This window comes from Schistocerca nitens, chromosome 8 (genome assembly GCF_023898315.1).
Source record: "Schistocerca nitens isolate TAMUIC-IGC-003100 chromosome 8, iqSchNite1.1, whole genome shotgun sequence".
In the NCBI taxonomy this organism is placed as follows: Eukaryota; Metazoa; Arthropoda; class Insecta; order Orthoptera; family Acrididae; genus Schistocerca; species Schistocerca nitens.
In genome coordinates this window covers 461,974,845-461,991,403 of record NC_064621.1, presented here as the reverse complement: position 1 = coordinate 461,991,403, position 16,559 = coordinate 461,974,845, and the positions used below count along the sequence as shown (strand labels likewise).

The 16,559-nt window shown below is 40.0% G+C and overlaps 1 protein-coding gene across 4 annotated transcripts in view; it reads left to right on the top strand.

Moving 5' to 3' along the window:
- The window catches only part of LOC126198967 (uncharacterized), a 157,706-nt gene that overhangs the window by 97,850 nt on the left and 43,297 nt on the right, over window positions 1–16,559 (top strand). For all 4 annotated transcript variants that reach the window (XM_049935622.1, XM_049935621.1, XM_049935620.1 and 1 more), the window contains 2 exons: window positions 10,360–10,526; window positions 13,388–13,701. In XM_049935622.1, coding sequence (XP_049791579.1) covers window positions 10,360–10,526; window positions 13,388–13,701 — 481 coding nt within the window. The remainder of the gene's footprint in view (window positions 1–10,359; window positions 10,527–13,387; window positions 13,702–16,559) is intronic.

Genomic DNA, 16,559 nt, shown 5'->3' with positions numbered 1-16,559 from the left:
ACATTATGTTCTTTTTTTAGTTCAGTAGACTCAGGATATGTATGTTATTACTCCCTGAAAATTTGAATACTGTGCCCAAAGTGGTTTCTGAGATTTAGGGAAAAATGCAACAGAAAATGTAAATTTTCAGAAACGCTTCTAAAGTCTTAAAGGACTGTAACTCACTTAATATATGCTTAATTTTTTACTTTTAGTCACTCAGAAGCACCCTGTACCATCTTGGTCTTTTTCCAAGTTTTTTCATCTTTCTGGACTCCTTAGTGGCTAACTGTGCTGCAAACTCTTTTTTATCCATGCGAACCTTGTCCAACCGTTCAAGTTCTCTGAACCAGTTTGCTCCAGGATTAATTTCCATATGCTGTAGCACTTTCACCCTACCAATGTTGCCATCATTAAAAGCAATAACAGCATCACTGAACCCTCCTCCAATCTTAGTGTCTTCATTCCAACAAAAACATTTTTTTGGTAAGCGAGTCCATATAAGATTACCGAACGACTCATTGGGATTTTCAGTCTGACCATGCAGACACTTCCTCAGTAATTCAGGATTTGTCAGGGCTCTGTAAATAGGTTTTATGATCTCCATGACTGCTGCTGGCATGGAATGTTTATGGCTGTATGAACTGTTTGAGTACTGGGCATTATGGTAAGTGCACATGAATCAAGTCCAGGAGGACAAAGGTGGTGTACTGGTTTTTCATCAGCTAGCAGTCTGTGGAAGAAGGTAGCCTGTACTGCCTGCTTCATTTTCAACAAACATTCAGTATTATTTCTAATGGCCATCCCATAATACTGCTGTAGTTCATCAATCATTTTGTCTGTCAGCCTGCGTCTTATGGTTTTACCATCAGAAAGTTTCTTGTCTCTCAAACTATGTTTCAACTTCCTCAACGTGATGCCCATCCTCTTCTGGACATGTCCAATACAAACACTTAACCTTTATAACACAGCAGTCCACAGCCTTCTGTATAAAAAATTACCGACTTTATTAGATCTTGAAGTAGATTATATTTAAAAAATAAAATAAAATACTTCCCATGTGAGTATATATATATATATATATATATATATATATATATATATATATATATATATATATATATATATATATATATATATATATATATATATATCATAGAGGGAAACATTCCACGTAGGAAAAATATATCTAAAAACAAAGATGATGTGACTTACCAAATGAAAGTGCTGGCAGGTCGACAGACACACAAACGAACACAAACATACACACAAAATTCAAGCTTTCGCAACAAACTATTGCCTCATCAGGAAAGAGGGAAGGAGAGGGAAAGACGAAAGGATATGGGTTTTAAGGGAGAAGGTAAGGAGTCATTCCAATCCTGGGAGCGGAAAGACTTACCTTAGGGGGAAAAAAGGAAATATGTCTGCTTGTGAGATGTCTGCTTGTGTCTGTATATGTGTGGATGGATATGTGTGTGTGTGCGAGTGTATACCCGTCCTTTTTTCCCCCTAAGGTAAGTCTTTCTGCTCCCGGGATTGGAATGACTCCTTACCTTCTCCCTTAAAACCCATATCCTTTCGTCTTTCCCTCTCCTTCCCTCTTTCCTGATGAGGCAACAGTTTGTTGCGAAAGCTTGAATTTTGTGTGTATGTTTGTGTTCGTTTGTGTGTCTGTCGACCTGCCAGCACTTTCATTTGGTAAGTCACATCATCATATATATATATATATATATATATATATATATATATATATATATATATATATATATAACAGAGGGAAACATTCCACGTGGAAAAAATATATCTAAAAAGAAAGATGATGAGACTTACCAAACAAAAGCGCTGGCAGGTCGATAGACACACAAACAAACACAAATATACACACAAAATTCAAGCTTTCGCAACAAACTGTTGCCTCATCAGGAAAGAGGGAAGGAGAGGGAAAGACGAAAGGATGTGGGTTTTAAGGGAGAGGGTAAGGAGTCATTCCAATCCCGGGAGCGGAAAGACTTACCTTAGGGGGAAAAAAGGACAGGTATACACTCGCACACACACACATATCCATCCACACATACAGACACAAGCAGACATATTTAAAGACAAAGAGTTTGGGCAGAGATGTCAGTCGAGGTCAGTAGTGGTATGGTGGTGGCAGATTATGGAAATGAGGCTAACAATTGTCTGGTGGAGAAATAATAACGTTAAAACCTGTGGGAAGCGGCTAAAAATGATCGGTGATGTGAAAAAACGGAAATCGAAATAAAGCAAAAGTTATTAAAACTAGCCGAAAAGGTTGTTTAATAGCTGAAAGGAACTGTTTGTGAACTAGAAACGGTGGATTTTATAGCAGTAGCGGAAGAAAAAAATTTTTTTGGTTATGGTTTGGTTATTATTACGTATTGTTGAGTATATATCGGCGGGATAAAATTGTATAGTGGATTACGGTAAAAAGCAGAAGGTGAATACAAAGGGAAACTACTGGCAAAAACAGAAGGAGGAAATAAGACGACAGAAAAGACTTCGAAATGTAACAGTGACAATAACAAACGTCATTGTTGGGTTCAAATTAATGATATGAATATAACAGAGGGAAACATTCCACGTGGAAAAAATATATCTAAAAAGAAAGATGATGAGACTTACCAAACAAAAGCGCTGGCAGGTCGATAGACACACAAACAAACACAAATATACACACAAAATTCAAGCTTTCGCAACAAACTGTTGCCTCATCAGGAAAGAGGGAAGGAGAGGGAAAGACGAAAGGATGTGGGTTTTAAGGGAGAGGGTAAGGAGTCATTCCAATCCCGGGAGCGGAAAGACTTACCTTAGGGGGAAAAAAGGACAGGTATACACTCGCACACACACACATATCCATCCACACATACAGACACAAGCAGACATATTTAAAGACAAAGAGTTTGGGCAGAGATGTCAGTCGAGGTCAGTAGTGGTATGGTGGTGGCAGATTATGGAAATGAGGCTAACAATTGTCTGGTGGAGAAATAATAACGTTAAAACCTGTGGGAAGCGGCTAAAAATGATCGGTGATGTGAAAAAACGGAAATCGAAATAAAGCAAAAGTTATTAAAACTAGCCGAAAAGGTTGTTTAATAGCTGAAAGGAACTGTTTGTGAACTAGAAACGGTGGATTTTATAGCAGTAGCGGAAGAAAAAAATTTTTTTGGTTATGGTTTGGTTATTATTACGTATTGTTGAGTATATATCGGCGGGATAAAATTGTATAGTGGATTACGGTAAAAAGCAGAAGGTGAATACAAAGGGAAACTACTGGCAAAAACAGAAGGAGGAAATAAGACGACAGAAAAGACTTCGAAATGTAACAGTGACAATAACAAACGTCATTGTTGGGTTCAAATTAATGATATGAATATAACAGAGGGAAACATTCCACGTGGAAAAAATATATCTAAAAAGAAAGATGATGAGACTTACCAAACAAAAGCGCTGGCAGGTCGATAGACACACAAACAAACACAAATATACACACAAAATTCAAGCTTTCGCAACAAACTGTTGCCTCATCAGGAAAGAGGGAAGGAGAGGGAAAGACGAAAGGATGTGGGTTTTAAGGGAGAGGGTAAGGAGTCATTCCAATCCCGGGAGTGGAAAGACTTACCTTAGGGGGAAAAAAGGACAGGTATACACTCGCACACACACACATATCCATCCACACATACAGACACAAGCAGACATATTTAAAGACAAAGAGTTTGGGCAGAGATGTCAGTCGACATCTCTGACATCTCTGCCCAAACTCTTTGTCTTTAAATATGTCTGCTTGTGTCTGTATGTGTGGATGGATATGTGTGTGTGTGCGAGTGTATACCTGTCCTTTTTTCCCCCTAAGGTAAGTCTTTCCGCTCCCGGGATTGGAATGACTCCTTACCCTCTCCCTTAAAACCCACATCCTTTCGTCTTTCCCTCTCCTTCCCTCTTTCCTGATGAGGCAACAGTTTGTTGCGAAAGCTTGAATTTTGTGTGTATATTTGTGTTTGTTTGTGTGTCTATCGACCTGCCAGCGCTTTTGTTTGGTAAGTCTCATCATCTTTCTTTTTATATATATATATATATATATATATATATATATATATATATATATATATATATATATATAGTTATAATAGAGGGAAACATTCCACGTAGGAAAAATATATCTAAAAACAAAGATGGTGTGACTTACCAAATGAAAGTGCTGGCAGGTCGACAGACACACAAACAAACACAAACATACACACAAAATTCAAGCTTTCCCAACAAACTGTTGCCTCATCAGGAAAGAGGGAAGGAGAGGGAAAGACGAAAGGATGTGGGTTTTAAGGGAGAGGGTAAGGAGTCATTCCAATCCCGGGAGCGGAAAGACTTACCTTAGGGGGGAAAAAAGGACGGGTATACACTCGCGCACACACACACATATCCATCCACACATATACAGACACAAGCAGACATATTTAAAGACAAAGAGTTTGGGCAGAGATGTCAGTCGAGGCAGAAGTGCAAAGGCAAAGATGTTGTTGAATGACAGGTGAGGTATGAGTAGCGGCAACTTGAAATTAGCGGAGATTGAGGCCTGGTGGATAACGGGAAGAGAGGATATATTGAAGAGCAAGTTCCCATCTCCGGAGTTCGGATAGGTTGGTGTTAGTGGGAAGTATCCAGATAACCCGGACGGTGTAACACTGTGCCAAGATGTGCTGGCCGTGCACCAAGGCATGTTTAGCCACAGGGTGATCCTCGTTACCAACAAACACTGTCTGCCTGTGTCCATTCATGCGAATGGACAGTTTGTTGCTGGTCATTCCCACATAGAATGCGTCACAGTGTAGGCAGGTCAGTTGGTAGATCACGTGGGTGCTTTCACACGTGGCTCTGCCTTTGATCGTGTACACCTTCCGGGTTACAGGACTGGAGTAGGTGGTGGTGGGAGGGTGCATGGGACAGGTTTTACACCAGGGGCGGTTACAAGGGTAGGAGCCAGAGGGTAGGGAAGGTGGTTTGGGGATTTCATAGGGATGAACTAAGAGGTTACGAAGGTTAGGTGGACGGCGGAAAGACACTCTTGGTGGAGTGGGGAGGATTTCATGAAGGATGGATCTCATTTCAGGGCAAGATTTGAGGACGCCGTCTACCTAACCTTCGTAACCTCTTAGTTCATCCCTATGAAATCCCCAAACCACCTTCCCTACCCTCTGGCTCCTACCCTTGTAACCGCCCCCGGTGTAAAACCTGTCCCATGCACCCTCCCACCACCACCTACTCCAGTCCTGTAACCCGGAAGGTGTACACGATCAAAGGCAGAGCCACGTGTGAAAGCACCCACGTGATCTACCAACTGACCTGCCTACACTGTGACGCATTCTATGTGGGAATGACCAGTAACAAACTGTCCATTCGCATGAATGGACACAGGCAGACAGTGTTTGTTGGTAACGAGGATCACCCTGTGGCTAAACATGCCTTGGTGCACGGCCAGCACATCTTGGCACAGTGTTACACCGTCCGGGTTATCTGGATACTTCCCACTAACACCAACCTATCCGAACTCCGGAGATGGGAACTTGCTCTTCAATATATCCTCTCTTCCCGTTATCCACCAGGCCTCAATCTCCGCTAATTTCAAGTTGCCGCTACTCATACCTCACCTGTCATTCAACAACATCTTTGCCTCTGCACTTCTGCCTCGACTGACATCTCTGCCCAAACTCTTTGTCTTTAAATATGTCTGCTTGTGTCTGTATATGTGTGGATGGATATGTGTGTGTGTGCGCGAGTGTATACCCGTCCTTTTTTCCCCCTAAGGTAAGTCTTTCCGCTCCCGGGATTGGAATGACTCCTTACCCTCTCCCTTAAAACCCACATCCTTTCGTCTTTCCCTCTCCTTCCCTCTTTCCTAATGAGGCAACAGTTTGTTGCGAAAGCTTGAATTTTGTGTGTATGTTTGTGTTTGTTTGTGTGTCTGTCGACCTGCCAGCACTTTCATTTGGTAAGTCACATCATCTTTGTATATATATATATAATCATTTTATTCAGAAAATTGCAAATTTTACAATGAGATAAAATTCCAAAAATGTTAAAAAAAATTTTTTTCATTTCTAACTCCATAAAGGTGGTTCTTGAAACTCTGGTATTAGCTGTCAAGATAATTTCATTCTATCTTCAAGAGTCTTCCAGTTAAGCTCCTTCAGTACCTCTGTGACACTGTCCCATGGGCCAAACAAATCTGTGACCATTCTGCTGCCCTTCTCTGTATATGTTCAATATTCCCTGTTAGTCATATCTGGTACAGGTCCCACACACTTGAACAATATCCTAGAACAGGTCGCACGAGTGATTTGCTAGCAATCTCCTCTGTAGACTGATCCCTACAAAGTGCTATAGCAAAGTACACTCCTGGAAATTGAAATAAGAACACCGTGAATTCATTGTCCCAGGAAGGGGAAACTTTATTGACACATTCCTGGGGTCAGATACATCACATGATCACACTGACAGAACCACAGGCACATAGACACAGGCAACAGAGCATGCACAATGTCGGCACTAGTACAGTGTATATCCACCTTTCGCAGCAATGCAGGCTGCTATTCTCCCATGGAGACGATCATAGAGATGCTGGATGTAGTCCTGTGGAACGGCTTGCCATGCCATTTCCACCTGGCGCCTCAGTTGGACCAGCGTTCGTGCTGGACGTGCAGACCGCGTGAGACGACGCTTCATCCAGTCCCAAACATGCTCAATGGGGGACAGATCCGGAGATCTTGCTGGCCAGGGTAGTTGACTTACACCTTCTAGAGCACGTTGGGTGGCACGGGATACATGCGGACGTGCATTGTCCTGTTGGAACAGCAAGTTCCCTTGCCGGTCTAGGAATGGTAGAACGATGGGTTCGATGACGGTTTGGATGTACCGTGCACTATTCAGTGTCCCCTCGACGATCACCAGTGGTGTACGGCCAGTGTAGGAGATCGCTCCCCACACCATGATGCCGGGTGTTGGCCATGTGTGCCTCGGTCGTATGCAGTCCTGATTGTGGCGCTCACCTGCACGGCGCCAAACACGCATACGACCATCATTGGCACCAAGGCAGAAGCGACTCTCATCGCTGAAGACGACACGTCTCCATTCGTCCCTCCATTCACGCCTGTCGCGACACCACTGGAGGCGGGCTGCACGATGTTGGGGCGTGAGCGGAAGACAGCCTAACGGTGTGCGGGACCGTAGCCCAGCTTCATGGAGACGGTTGCGAATGGTCCTCATCGATACCCCAGGAGCAACAGTGTCCCTAATTTGCTGGGAAGTGGCGGTGCGGTCCCCTACGGCACTGCATAGGATCCTACGGTCTTGGCGTGCATCCGTGCGTCGCTGCGGTCCGGTCCCAGGTCGACGGGCACGTGCACCTTCCGCCGACCACTGGCGACAACATCGATGTACTGTGGAGACCTCACGCCCCACGTGTTGAGCAATTCGGCGGTACGTCCACCCGGCCTCCCGCATGCCCACTATACGCCCTCGCTCAAAGTCCGTCAACTGCACATACAGTTCACGTCCACGCTATCGCGGCATGCTACCAGTGTTAAAGACTGCGATGGAGCTCCGTATGCCACGGCAAACTGGCTGACACTGACGGCGGCGGTGCACAAATGCTGCGCAGCTAGCGCCATTCGACGGCCAACACCGCGGTTCCTGGTGTGTCCGCTGTGCCGTGCGTGTGATCATTGCTTGTACAGCCCTCTCGCAGTGTCTGGAGCAAGTATGGTGGGTCTGACACACCGGTGTCAATGTGTTCTTTTTTCCATTTCCAGGAGTGTATTTGTATGAGCTGGCCGATACCAGCAGTGACTCAGTGATATTATAGTCATAGGATACTATGCTTTTTCGTGTTGTGAAGTGTGTTTGTGAACATTAAAGAAAGTGGCCAATCTTTGCACCACTTTGAAATCTTATCAAGATCTGACTGAATATTTATGCAGCTTCTTTCAGGTAGTACTTCATTATAAATAACTGTATCATCTGCAAAAAGTGTGAGGTTACTATTAATATTGTCTGCAGATGTGCAGCATGGACAGCAAGGGTCCCAACACACTTCCCTGAGGCACATCTGAAGTTACTTCTAAATCTGACAATGACACACTATTCAAGATAACATGGTGTGCCCTCCCTACAAAAAAAGCTCTCAGTTCAGTCACAAATTTCACTTGGTATCTCATATGATCGTGCTTTTGACAATAAACACTGTCCCGACCTTGCTGTGATCCAAAGCTTTCAGAATGTCATGTGAGAAAAGTGTTGTTGGGTTTCACATGATCGATGTTTTCAGAATCCATAGTGGTTTGCATTAGGAGGACATTCTGTTCAATATACCTCATTCTGTTTGAGCTCAGAATGTGTTCTAAGATTGTACAAAAAATCGATGTCAAGGATACTGGGCAGTAATTTTATAGGACATTTGTACTACACTTCTTGTAGATGGGTGTGACCTGTGCTTTGTTCCAGGAGCTGGGCACGGTTTTTTGTTAGAGGGATCTACAATAGATTATAGTTAGAAGAGGGGCTAGCTCAGCCACACATTCAGTATTAAATCTTACAGGGATTCTATTAGGCCCTGCAGGTTTGTCCAGTTTTAACAATATCTGCTGTCTCTCAGCACTATTGACACTAATACTTATTTCATTCATCTTTTCAGTGGTTCAAGGATTAAATTTGGGCAATTCTCCTTTGGTTTTCCTTTGTAAAGGAACTTTTGAAAATGGAGTTAAGCATTTCACCTTTTGTTTTGCTACCCTCAATTTCAGTTCATGTTTCATTGGTTAGGGACTGGTTATTACCTTTGGTGCCACTAATAGCCTATACATACGGCCAGAATTTCTTTGGGTTTTGTGAAATATCATTTCACAATATTCTGCTACAGTTGTCATTGAGAGCATCATGCATTGCTCTCTTGACAGCCAAATGTGTTTTGTTCAGCATCTCTTTACCCCTAGCCCCCATGCTTTGTTTTACATCTATTATGCAATAATCTCTGTTTCTTTAGAATTTTCTTTACAGTGACTGTATACTTTGAAGGTCCCCTCCCAGTATGAGTTGTTCTACTGGTCACATTTCTATCAAGTGCTTGGTCAACTATTCTTTCAAACTTGAGCCAGAGTTGCTCTAAATTCATCTGTCCTGTGTTGAAAAGTTTCAAGTTCCTTACTGAGATATGACACTACTGATTTTTTATCCAGTTTACTGAACATAATATCTATCTGCTTGTGTTAGTTGTCCTTTGTACATTCATAATCTTTGTTGCCACAACCGTGCCATGGTCACAGATACCAATTGCAATGTGGACATCCTCAAAGACGTCAGGTCTATCTGTTACCATTAGATCCAATGTATTTCCATCGTCAGTGTGGTTCCTAACTATCTGTTCCAGGTAGTTTTCAGAGAAGGCTTTTAGTAAAGTATCACAGGATGTCTTATCATGCCAACCACTAATAAAACTGTAATTTTCCCAGTTAACTATTGGATGATTAAAGTATCCACCAATAATTACAGCATGATTGGAGAACTTAGATACAAGTGAACTAAGGTTTTCTCCAACGTTTTTGGTTCCATCGGGAGATGAATATGGTGGGTGATAGAAGGATCCAATTATCATTTTGTGCTCACCCTGATACTGAGTCTTGCCCAAACAATCTCACTTGCACCTTCGATCCTCACTTGCACCTTCGATTTCTATCTCAGTGGATCGGAGTTTCTTGTTTGCTGCAACAATACACCACATTCATTTCCCATATGTCTATCCTTTCAATATACACTTAAATTTTCCCCAAAAATCTCACCAATATCAAATTCAAGTTTCAACCAGCTTTCTAAGGATTTTAATACTGTCACCTGTGGGAGGCATGTTTTTCGATCTTACACTGTTACTTCTGGGCTTCCTGTAGCTGTCGTTATCTGGATTGAATGGAGAGTTGCCTAATGTAAAAAAACTATTGTCTGCACCTCATGCACAGTCAGCTAACTGAATAGCAGCCTCTGATGAGTAGTGCGCAGCTAACCGATTTAGGAGAACCGTATAGTTCTCAACCCTGTGGCACAAGTGCAGGAAGTCATAACCTAGATTATCACAGAACCTTCGAAGTCTGATTCACTCCCTTCACTTGACTCAGAACCAAAGGGTCACAATCAATTCAGGGAACAATGTTTGTGGTTTAAGTTAAATAGACTTTTTTCGATAGATTTAAAAACAACTTTCATGTTTATAGTTTTAAGTAGTTTTCATTATTCTCATTTTAATTTCCACATAGAAACCATAAATAGCTTTTCTTAGTTTGGAATTGAAAGAAAATGATTGGTTTTTTCTGTGTTGTGCAGGATTTGTTGAAAAAACAAGAAGCATTGGAGTCTCGATTAAAAGAAACTGTGAAAGAGCTAGAGAAACAAACAGCAGAACTGCAGCTGAAAAACCTGGAAAGAGAGAAGATGGCAGCTCAGCTGGGCTCAAGGGAGAGGGAACTGGAAGTATGCAAGCTGCAGCTTATGTAAGCAATATTATGGTTTCATACTGTGTTTCTTATCCCACTTATTCAACTAAAATTATTCTTTGTATTAGCATCAATTCCAGTAGATGGAGACATGGATTGTATGATCCCCTAAATTGTGGAAATGGTAGTTCACATTGTCCTCAGCATGCTTTTAAAAATTATTTTTGGCTTTAGTAAAAGAAAATAGTATTATTTTATTCAGCATAACGTAAATTTACAATAGTTGTTCAGCAGAATCATACACATTGCGTTGCTTGTTCCAAACAAGGTTAAAGTGAAATTGTGGACAAAATATTGACTCCTTGGTCAGTAGCATAAATAATTAATTTAAATAAAATTTGTGATTTTTAACGTTATGGTCAAAATAGTTCCCACTCTTTATTTTAGATAAAAGAATGACGTAGATTTTAAAACTTAACTACTGCTGAAATTTTGTTGACAAAACTCATAACAAGTAAGTATTCGAGGCTAGTTCCTAATCAATTCCTAAGATGATATGTGGAAGTCTTCTCCATCGTATTTTTTCACAGAATGAATAACGTTCAGGAAAACTGTCAAATGGTCAGGTAATGTAGTGCATAGGATAGGCTTATGTTGCTTTTTCATCCACATTGCCATTTAAACTCTCAAGTAAGAATGTACAAAAGGTTGTAAATAATACGCATGATCAGTATTAATTTCATATGAACCACTGGTATTATATTTAAACTGAACCATTAAGTTTGCACTCCAACAAAGAACTAATAACAAAAGGCAAGAAGATAAGCAAGAACAACCCACAGAGCAACAGCAAAAATAAAGTGGAAATCAGTCACTCTCAGTGTTGAAGATTTGATGAATTAGGAAACAACCATTCTCCTATGTAGCATATGCATTTCTGTAGCATAAGTGTTAGAGGATGAATGAGTGTCATGTGTATTTTGGAATTAGTTTGTCACACAGTACCGTAGTAAGCTTCCATCATCACACTGAAGCTACTTTAATTTCTGCCTCTTTCATTGCTATGGATTCTGCCACCAAGTTAATGGAACACAAGATATCAGTATGTGTCAACCTTCTTTAAATTTTGTTCTGAGACTTAGTGTCCCAGGAGTAGAAACTGTTTCTTAGTGCACAGTTTTTACAATGTTCAGTCAGAATCCAAATTGACTGAGGCAGTAATGCCATGACTGGACATGTTGTTTCAGTTTCTATCTTTCCAGTGCTGTAACATGACATCACCACTGTAGAATGAGGTCCAGTTCTTGTGTGATGTTGTTGATGACTGAGATGTGTAGCTGTTACACTTTGTGGAATCCTGCTTCAACCTTATTCTCATTGGAAAGCCTTTCAGTATACCATTTGGACAATGGGAACAGCTCAGTTTTTTAAATCCCTCCACAACATTGCAACTCAGTGAGTTATTAAGGCACATTATAGTTATGTAGAAGGTAACAAACTAGTTGGTGTGGGGTGCGGATGTTCCATTTTGTGTCTTTCACCTGATTTTTTGTTAATGAGTTGATGCACACTGAAGATGGCATTTTCCTTCGATGAAAGCAGACTTCTCACTGTCTCGATTCTAAAAACCTGCAGGGTGATCATGAGATGTACGATAATCTATGAGAAGAAACAGATATGGGCTTGACACATGGAAGTTTGGGTCAGTCTGAGGAGCATGCTCGGATAGCCTAAGTGGTAAGGTGACTTCTTGTGATAAGTGTGAAATCTGGGTCTGGCACAAATTTTCATATATCGCTTTAGATAGTACATCTATACCTCTTACAGTTAAGTTGAACTTCAGGAATAAAATTCCAGCATTGAAAAAAGAATGCTGGATATTATTGGACTAAGGAGGAGAGGTCCTCAGCCGCAGTATTGACTTCTTGAAATCATCTCTACCGTGATGTAGGTTAAGGTCCCAGGTACCTCACTCTGTAGCCATTCATCATGGTGTACCCTCATTTTTTAGTAATTATACAAATATTGGGAATTTCACATGATGTTCTACAGCTTGGAACAAGGGATGTTTAATAGATTGGTTGCACACTGTGACAGATCAGGTACAAGTCTCACATGTAAAAAGTTGTGGGTTCAAATCTCATCAGCTCCTAAAAAATATTTATTGTTAAATATTTATCGAAATGGCTTTTATCATTATTTTTGTTAAGTTAACTGAGTTAAATTTCATTTTTTTACATCTTTCCTTTGTCGCATCATTTTAATCACTGTAGTAACATTTGTAATTGGTCTCGTTTTTTCTTCCTGTCATTCTTTTTTCACTTGGAATCTTTAAGCTTTTATTTATCTATCTTAATATTTAAACATTTGAAACTACCAATGTATCAGTTAGAAAACAAAAGATGAAACAATATATTTATACTGACTGTGCAATGCTGTGAACTTCTTTTTCCTTAAAGATGTACCCTTTTTTATGTAATCATCAAACAAGCATTTGAAACATAAACTCTTATTGCACTACAGACAAAGTAATGCACATAAAGATTTAAATGAAAGGAGGGATTATATATAAGATGAAATTCAAGCAAATTGAGGAACGGAAATAATGAAGACAATAACATGGACAAGAGTATAGGACTTGTACATCTGACAAAGTACTTAGTCCAGTAACTGATAATATGTAGCAGACTTTTTCAGTTTTCCTATCTGCCACTCAACACTTCCTTTATGTAGTGAGTAGCAATCTATCCATTACGTATTGTTATTCCACCCATGATTTTCCATCTCTAACTTCATTTTAGTATCATCAGTTTCCATTTGTTTATGGTATGCAGTGTGAAGATTTTGAAATTTGTGCAGTGTAATTTTAAGAATCCCTTAACAATAAGAAAAATATTATCAAAATTATTTTTGTGCAGGGAAATGAAAACATTGGTTCGTGATCAGCTGACTGCATTGCGGGAAGCTGTACGAGGTGGCCTGCCTCCAAGTCAGATACCTCCACCCAGTCTGGCAGTATCAGAAGAACAGCATAGACGACGTTTGCGCACCTCCTCTCCAACGTCCAGTGCAGATTCATCTCAGCTGAGTGTGTCACCCTCCTGGCACAAAATTAGCTCAATAACTCCACCACCGGACATCAGTGCCGATCCAGTCCGTACTCAGCCTGAACTCACTGATCTACCTGACAGCCAGGCATCAGTGACAATTGCCGGACCCAGAGTACCAGCAGGTAGACTGTAATGTCCTTCAAAACTGTATTTATATTTGGATTAAGTTGTTTACTACAGCAATTCTGTACCATATTTTGTGAATTTAAGCTCGAATTTCGTACACCTTTTTTTGTGTTGCTGATTCACAGCTACTTTTCTCGCAGTTATTTTATGTGAGTGTTCAGTACAATAACCATAGTTAATTACGATCTAATCTGATGCATAAACACCGTATTATTACTATATTTCAGTGGTTTCTCAAATTATCATCTGCAAAATAGTGCTATTTTGCTGGAAAGTTTCCCACTAATCTTATTTTTGTCTAAGTCAGAACAGAACAATTAAGGAACTCTTTTAAAAATATGAATTTTCCTGCCTGTGTGTTGTCAAGTCGGAATCAGTTCTGCACAGTACCATAAAATTAAATACCTTTTTTGTTAATGAGAAACCTAGACATTAACACAACAAAGTGAATAAAAGGAACATTACCAAAGACAGAGAAACCAAAAGCATATGTGACACATCCAGTAAAAGTTGGTGCTTAGTTGAAGAATCGTCTACTATAACAGTAAAATAGCTTAATTTGTTGATATACAATGGATATGATATATCTGAAAAGTTCAAGCCCAGGTATGACATTGAAGGGGAATTTGCTTCAAAGCCTGGGTCAAGGGACACTGTAAAATAATAAAGAGGATTTTATCTTTCTTTTGAAAGCAGCATGTCTCTTTAATGGATTTATTTTGAGCTAGGGGACATTATGAGAGGTTGAAGTCCATGTAGTGCCAAGATATCTCAATGATTAACAAACTTTCTTGTCACCTTTCCCATAGAGGACTGTTGTAAAGGTACTCTAGAAGTCTTGAGTTACTTCTTCAAATTTTCTTGTTGAGAGATCAAAAGTGTAAACTTTTTTCACTAATTCACCTGAACAGTCTTCAAAAACATTATTGTTCTCTTGAATTACTGTTTCAACTTAATGCAGCGTAAAGCTCATAGTTCTTCTTTTATTGCCACATGCAAATTACAGTTATACCCATTTACAGTTTTGTTTGATGTCTACTGCCACCAGGTAAGCAGAAGTTTTTGAAAATTATGTTTGGACATTTATCTTTTTGAAAGTGGGCCCATTGTTCATATGCCAGAAAGCCAGTGGTCAAGAAGATTATGACTGCAGCTGTAAATAGGTTCAAATTGACTATTAAATTTGTCTGTCAATAATGTCAGTATTTTTTTCCCATAATACTTTGCAATTAAGTGACTTTTTTGTTTTCAACAAGATTGCTCTGTAAAAATAACAGACATGACTTTTATTTCCCACTGCATACCCAGAGCCACAGTAGCAGTCATTTTGACAACTTATAATTTCTTTTTGCATTTATTTCATCTGGAAATACTGAAAATTCGCAGCTGCATTATAAGAGAGTGATTTGATGCTGCAATATATGATGTATGCTGAAGCGACATGGTATACTTACAGTGCTTGGGTCTGACTAAGTTGTGATACAGATATTGAAAATGGCCTGTAAGTTGGCAGATAAGAAAGTAATTGAATATGTATAACATATGCAACCAGTTTCAGAACAATAGTCTGTTTGTTGTCAAATTGAAAAACTAATAGTGATACTTGCATTCCATAATGTGCGGAATCAAGTGAAGTACATCAGTGACTCCTGTAACAAGAAATCAAAACCAGTATATCATCCTCAGAGGGAAGATATTTGATGAAACAGATAAAGACAGTATGGAAAAGGTAGGTGTCAGTTACTTTCACTATATTTTGTGGGCCATTCGGAATTTGGTAGAGGCAAGACAAAAGAGGTTTTGGATCAGATCACGAATGCACCCAGGAGGCTACACAAGCAAAACTGTGTACATCAGACAGCGGGACCAACACCACTTTTGAAGGAAAATATCACAATTCTGTGCATAGATGATGCTATACTGAAGGATATAAAGCTGTGCACAGATACCGAAGACCAGAGGTAACTTGGAAACAATTGACATGTTTCTCTGTCTGAGCTGGGAACACTTATTCCAGTTTTGTATGCCCTTATCTTTTTTGCACCAATGGAATTGAAATTGATAATTTGTCATCAGAAAACTGGAAGCTGCAGTTGATTTGCAATACTATGTCAAGGGATGAATTGAGAGATATGAAAGTTTTATGCTTTTACGGCTGGGAACAGAGACCAATAAAACTAAAGCAGGCAAAAGTCTATTTTGTGGTCAGAAGTTGGAAAACATTTCACTGAAAATCCAAAAGAACAGAAACCATTTTGATCCTGCAGCCCCTATGAATCAAGACACAAAGGAATTAAAGACATTAGGTGCCACTGTCAGCTAATATCTTTAATTCCTTCATGTCTTCACTGAAAACTGTTCCCTGCATTACAGTCAAAGACAAAACATCACAATTGATGAACAGCTCTCTCCTACTGAAGCCAGGGGCTTGTTTATACAATACACGGCTAATATGAGACCTGTAAGCTGGATAAATTTGGTATCAAATTTTATTTAGAAATAGCTGTAGAAACCACCTGTTAACAGAATTACATACTTGTGAGATGATGAAATCGACCAAAGAATCAGTCCGTATCCGAATATGGTGTGTTTCTTTAAAATGGGAGTAAGTTATAAGTGACAGTTTTTTTGCTATCTCTGCACCTGGCTAAAATATTGATGAGTAAGACTATAAGTGTAAGACATTCTCACAGCAGCAATATGATATGCCATACAATACGCAATGCGACACACGATATGACATAGAAGTAGCGCACATTGTTGGAGCACATAGAAGCAAAAGTTGAAATGACTTAGTGGTTCGCGCTGGGACTACATCAATACAACAACAATACGATCCTCTGTTGTATTGTCA